The 6,896-nt window shown below is 38.7% G+C and overlaps 1 protein-coding gene across 2 annotated transcripts in view; it reads left to right on the forward strand.

The window, feature by feature from the left end:
- CACNA1C (calcium voltage-gated channel subunit alpha1 C) overlaps window positions 1-6,896 on the forward strand; it is a 1,657,037-nt gene that overhangs the window by 1,482,862 nt on the left and 167,279 nt on the right. For both annotated transcript variants that reach the window (XM_086952879.1, XM_086952878.1), the window contains exon 36: window positions 354-481. In XM_086952879.1, the coding sequence (XP_086809005.1) occupies window positions 354-481 (128 nt within the window). The remainder of the gene's footprint in view (window positions 1-353; window positions 482-6,896) is intronic.

The raw sequence follows: 6,896 nt of genomic DNA on the forward strand, positions 1-6,896 counted from the left end.
TATGTATCTCAGTGACAGGCTTCAAAGCTATCTCTTCCCTGACATACACATATAAATAGTCGACTATACCATTCATTTCATGCACTTTTTACTAGTAACCCCAAATTTGCCTTTAGGGTGCAAAGGGATGGCAACAGATGTAAACAGGTTGTTTATTTAAATGTAATGTGTTTCAGCTAGATGATATCCAAATCGAAAATGTTGCTTAATGTACTCCTTTATAACTTTAACAAAGTTATGATTGTCTCCCCAGAATCTATGGAAAAATCTAAGTACCAGGAATTTAATTTCTATAGAAATTGAACTGACCAGTACACCCAGCTATATCACACTTTTTATGTCATTGTTTCTAGATCATTAACCTCTTTGTGGCTGTCATTATGGATAATTTTGACTACCTGACGCGAGACTGGTCCATCCTGGGTCCCCATCACCTGGACGAATTCAAGCGTATCTGGGCAGAGTACGATCCAGAAGCCAAGTAAGTGACATGTGTAAGAGAAGCAATGTAAATAGTAGGATCTCACTACCAAAGGTCACGCAGACAGGAAAACAATAAGTACATTTATATAGTAGTTGTTCAGTTACCAAGCCAAGAGTCTTCCCAACTTGTCGCCCTCTCTGTGCAACATTTGTCCATACTCTTTTGAAGTAAGAACGTCTAAAACATCCCAGCTTTCACTCAGTAATTTCTTGACCTCTTGGCACCGTCATCAGTTGGTTTATTTTCTGTAAATAAGACACCTTTCACTCATTGGCCTTCATGTCTGTGGACTCCCAGTTTATGTCAAAGTATTCATCTATTACCTCCTGGATCTCAGTCAGTGCGAAAAATTGTGTTCTGCAGCGCCTCTGCCATAAAGGAACCAAGAGGTTTGTCTGCGTGGGAGTGTAATCAACAAGGAATGTTGGTGATCAGAGAGGAACCTATGTTGGTGGGCAGCAGCATCCACCTTGTCAGCTATATCTCTAGTTACTAGCCCTTAATCTAGTCTGGTGTAAGTATCATGGGTTGATGAGTGACAGGAATAATCTTGTGCCTCAGGCCGTCTATTCTATCGACCTCTTCCTAGTGCTCATGTCATAGCTGGTTTAGGATATATTAGTATTGGGCACCTATCCGATACCTACCTATCTTCCCAGTACACCATCCCTAGTACAGTTAAAATCACCCTCACACACAATAAGTACATCGACATGGGGCATTATCATCTCAAGCATGTTCCAAAAGAAATCACTGTCATCCACGTTTGGCGCAAAACGTTGACAAAACACATCTTCACCCCGTCCAGCAGCCCCTCAACCAGTGTATAGCGGCCCTCAGCATCTGCTTTTGTATAATGTGCTGTGATATAACAGTGTGAAAACCGGATCCCTGGTGCCCCCCACAATGACACTTCCCTGGCATAGGAGGAGAACATGAATGAGTACATCCGCCCTCTCCATTTTTTATGTACTTCCTGTGCTTTCATACGCCTCTGCGTCTAAGTAGTGGACTCTATCAGCCAGATTCATGAAGGTGAACAGCGCTCGCAAAGGGCCAGATTCTCAGAATCTGTCCCTCTGCGAGCGCAATTTTTGCATTTGGGATTCATCATCCCAAATGCAAAAATCGGTAATAGCGAATTCACAAATTTGCGAGGAATTACATTTAAGGAATCTCTATTTGAGATTCCTTAAATGCAATTCATCATCCATTTTCAAATTGCGAATTCGCTATTCCGGGCCGCTATTTACCGCGAGGTCAAACCTCGTGGTAAATAGCGAAAACTTAGAAAAATGTTTTTAAAAGCAGTTTTTTAAGTTGCATGTTGCACACACACATGTCCTTTGGACATGTGTGTGTGCAACACCTGTTTAAATTTGCATTTAAGGGGGGCTACAGGGTGTCCTTTGGACACCCCTGGCACCCTTTAAATCGCTATCTTATTTGCGATTAGCTAATTGCTAATCGCTAAAGGAATACTCCCCATTCATTCCTACGGGCCTTTTGGCCCATAGGAATGAATGGGAGTTATTCCTTATTTGGTATTAGCAATTTGCTAATCGCAAATAAGGAATATGTAGGAATCGCATTTTATTTTGCGATTCCTACATGAATCCCGTTTTGCGAGCCTGTAATAGCGATTCCTTATGAATCGCTATTAAAGACTCGCAAAATGGGTCTTTGATGAATCAGGCTGTATATCTTTTAGTGTGATCATTTGGCCCCCTTACATTCCAGATAGCAATACTGATTATTTCCAGCATGATCAGGAACAACAACCTCTCCTGATGATAAATGAGGGCTAATCTGTCATCAAAGAGCTCAATTGAGACGTTGGGGGTGAAATATACAATAACTGTTAGACCTAGCATATCTTGGCGTGATTACCCCTGTCTTTTTGCCTCTGTCTCCTTTGCTTTCATATTCTTTGGGTACTTTGCCGCTGCTCAGTGTCAAAGTACAAGTGTTCCCTATGTAAAGTATAATGGTAATTGATTGGCCATGATTGGTATGTTTGCCTTACTAGTAAATTCCCTAGTGATGTGCACTGTGTGTCCCAGGGCTAGTAATGCAAAGGCGCTCGGAGAAGGGAACTCAGGGCTGCAGTGTAGGGCCCGCGCATAGTTTACTAAGTTAGCATGTTATCCTGACAAGTGCAACCACTTTGGCCTTACTTTCCCTTTTGCATACACATTGGGCACCCCTGCGGTTGGTCCGGATAACCCCTTGGCAGGGTGCAGTGTAAGTAAAAGTCAGGACATATAGGTGTGGTGTGTGTTATGTCCTGACAGTGAAAAAACACTCCATTTCGTTTTTTCACTGCTAGTTTCCTATAAGTTTGAAATGGAAAGGGGATGTTTGGTATGTATGAACTCACAGTGTCATAACACATCTTTCTATGGAAGTGGTTTTGTGTTCAGAAACCACTCTTTTAGAAAGTGGCAGAGTTTTGTGCTTTAAGCATTTGTGTGTCTCTGTTGCATGTGGAATGACTGTCTGGATCTGAGAGGTGAGAGGAGCTGGGAGAGGTCTTAACCCATGGAGGGGTGGAGATGGCACCAGGCTGCCCCGCATCTGGAGAGTAGGGGGGGTGAAAAGACCTGGGCTGGTGCTATAAACCAAGTGACCCATCTCTTGCTGAGTGATTTAGGATCCAGACCCAAGTATCAAAGGGAGAAAGGTGACTCTGGGATAGAGACACCCAGAACTGATTTAGGGAGAGCTGAAACCCCTGAACGTTGGAATGAAACAGAATTGGATTGAGACTGAAAAGGCTTGGACCCATTTTGTGGTCAAGAGGAACCTCTGCTAAGGAAGGAGCAACTGAAGAGACTGCTGGGGGAAAGACCAACTCTTGCTTCGTGATCTGGGGCTGGTCTGCAGTTTGCTGTTCTAACCAAGGGAGACGCTGGGTCACCCTGCTTGACAAAGACTGTGCTTTGTGCTGTGTCTTGAACCTGATCCAGCGCTCCTAATGAAAAACTGTCTCACAAACGCTCATCTCCATAATACTCACCATTAATCATGAAACACTAACTAGGCCCATAAACTAAAGAGACAATTTTTGAGCGACTGAATCATGTGACCTAATTAAAATACTCTATTCATAAACTAATTACAAAATTATATACAACTGCAGTTCATTATGTCTCACCATCGTTTTAAATCATATAACGTTAATTAAGTCACAAAGGCGAATGGATCTAATAATGATAACTAGACCATGAATAAACAAGACCAACTTGTCATTTCAAAAATCTAATTTTTATTAACTTTATTATATTCAAAGAAAGAGCATTTTTATTCTGAAATCATTATTTATTAGCAAATTGAAAGCATCATTCAAGGAAGGCTCATTAGTCTGACATTTTAAAGTAAATTATTTAGCATAAATTAATGCAATATAAACTTTTCCATTCCCAAAATTCTATTTCCCTGACTAAACTCTCTTCACCTGAAAGTAAAATTAATAAAGACAGCTATCCTTACGTGCGGCGTGCGCCAAAAGTCCAACAGCACGTCTTTCAGGAATCGGGAAGCAAGAGCCCCCTCCTGCCTGTAGGGCCAGATTTTATACCTTTATAACTAGCTTATCTTCTCAAATGTTCATTTTTTCTGCCATTCAGAGTTCCCATTGGCTGACTTATGTCAGACCATTGATGTCATCACCGCTTTCGAAACGAGCACTGGCTTTTCTTTAGCCCTATTGTTCGTGTCACCTCACTTCCTTGGGAATGTTTCAAATAAAGTTCCTTCGAGTTACAATTTCTCTGTTTCCTTGCTTTGGCAATCCTGCCTCTTCCTGTCCTTGGATTAAACACCATGAGCATATTATGCACGTCTTTATTCAACAGTAATTTCTGCAACGTGGTAAAACTTTCCACATCTCGTGTTGTGCAAGGCTCTTCTCTGGACATGCTTCAAAAACGCCATCTTATATAGGCCCCAAAAGTCCTCTCACCAAATCTAGTATTTAAACAAACACAAGACAATAATTAATTAGAGAATTAGGACCCATTCTGTTACCCTCCCCTCTGCTAAATATTAAACCATTAATTATGTTACCTAGCAAAGCACATATAGGCAGCGTGTATAAAAACCTTAAAAACCTTCTTCTTTCAGGCTACCAGGATTCTCCACGAGCCTTTGCCAGAGAAAAGACACGACAAAACTTTAAGCATACACAAATATAGCACATGCCATTAATAAAACAGTCGCGTTTAATACTGACAACAACAATAGACAAGGTTAGTTTATTATTTTCACACACATACTTGCAAGTGCAACATAAAAGCATATTAGTTCCCTTGTGTAAGGTATGCAGTTTTAATCTAAGTTGATTAATTTTTTCAACACATGCTATTAGTACTATTATAATTATTATGGAAGTTTAACTTTGCGAGACTGAACAAAAATGCATTCAACATCTCGCTCCATGAACTCCCTCATCTGGTGATTTCATAATCACCAAACCACACCCAAACATTTTTAGCAAAAATGTTATCTATATTGACCATGTTTTGAACATTCTCTGTGTTAGTTATTCTAAAGCTTAGATTCAGCAGTTTGTAAACTACTCTTATATTGAGCTCTACAAAACTCTTCCAGTTCTATTTCCTTCTCCTGTTCTCTTCTGAGCTTAAAAATTCTTCTCTTTTCCCTCACAAATTTCTTTCTCTTATGTATCATGCAACTAATTTTTAACAAAAGTATCACTATGACTATAACTATTACATGATAAAGTATTTTCCCAATGATTGAGCTACTAATCTCTTGGAACCAGTGTTTAATTGCTGTGAATCTTTTAGCCAAGCGCTCTGTGAAACTCTCATCTTCAACAGGTTCAATTTCAGCATGCAATTCTGTTAAAATCTTTATATACATTTCTATATCCCTGCTCTTATCAGGAATAAAGGCACAGCAGTGTTGGACATGCAATATCCCACTAACTCCTCCCTCTTTTGTTAGCAGAATGTCTAAAGCAAGACGGTTCTGCATTACCATGGATCTCATGGCAACAAGTTCAGTGTCAACTAATTGAAATCCACTTGCAGTGTCTGTTGACAATCTGCCAACAATTGTAGAAACTTTTCTGATTTTATTTGCATTCAGGGTAATTCCCACCATAGGTATTATTGCACCAAATATATCTCCAATAATTTCTGAAAAACTTTCTCTCCTAAATCTACTCAGGTGATTACCAATTTCAAAAGAACCCTCTGAATTTCTATCTACATGAAACATCTTTGGAAAGACTAAACCTACAAAACAGGTCCCATACCAATGGTCGGGAAGACTGTAATAGGCTTTATTCCCACAAATGAAATAAATTCCAGGAAAGATTGGATCCTTGCCCCCTTTAAATCCCCAACCCCCTATAATACAATAGGAATCTTCACATTGACTTGCTCCAACAAAATAGTTATCATAAAGTGTATTATCTTTTCTAATGCAAAGCTTTCCTCTATCAGGTTTATCTATGTTAATAGCAACATTTTCATTTCTTCCATTAAGTTTCTCGTCCTCCTTTTGCCAGAACTTAGACTTAGTATGTTTCGTCATCATGTTTCTTTTATAAATTGCTCTTCTCTCTTCTACCATGTTTAACAATGTCTTTTCATCCGTTCTCAACTTACATGTTAAATTATTTTTAAAAGCATACTAATAATTGAGTTCAGCAGTCACTAAGAAAAATTCCCTCATCTGTTTCGCAGGTTTCACTTTGTTTAAGCTATTTAGAACTTTTAGGTTTGTGAGAATTTCATCAAAGTCAGAATAATAATATTCTAACCGACCAGTTTCATAAAACAAACTAGTTATTACACTACAAGTAATGCCATAAGTAAGAGGCAGCATATTATATGTCACCCCTTCCGAAACTGAAGCAGGTAACTTCACACAAATGTAACAATCCTTGACATTCATCACTTTAACATACTCTGAAAGAAGTCTAGAAAAGGTATTACTAGAAAAATCACCAACAGATCTATCTTGGTGGATCTCTGGTTTATGCTCAATGACTTTATTAGTTTTACCTACTGCATCATGATTAACTTGTTTTACCTCAACTTTACTAGTCATATTAGCTTTGTACAACTCTTTGTCAATTTCAAAAGGGAAAATGACAGCTAAAATTAACCAAACCAGAATTATTAGAATCACACAAATAGAAGACATTTTGCAACATCTTCTTAAAATAGAACGTCTTGAATTATTGTTAGAATTAGGCATCTTTTACTTGAAACAAGAGCCTTTTCAGAAAAAAGAAAAACAAAAATTTTAAATTCAATCACTAAATATACACCCCCTTTTTTTTTTTTTTTTTAAAGGAATCCACTAATAGCTTTTCTTCGATCTTTCGTCTTACAAATGTGTTTTTCCAGCTAACACAATTTCTTCGACCTTGTGT

Source organism: Lissotriton vulgaris, chromosome 1_2 (assembly GCF_964263255.1).
Source record: "Lissotriton vulgaris chromosome 1_2, aLisVul1.2, whole genome shotgun sequence".
Classification (NCBI taxonomy): domain Eukaryota; kingdom Metazoa; phylum Chordata; class Amphibia; order Caudata; family Salamandridae; genus Lissotriton; species Lissotriton vulgaris.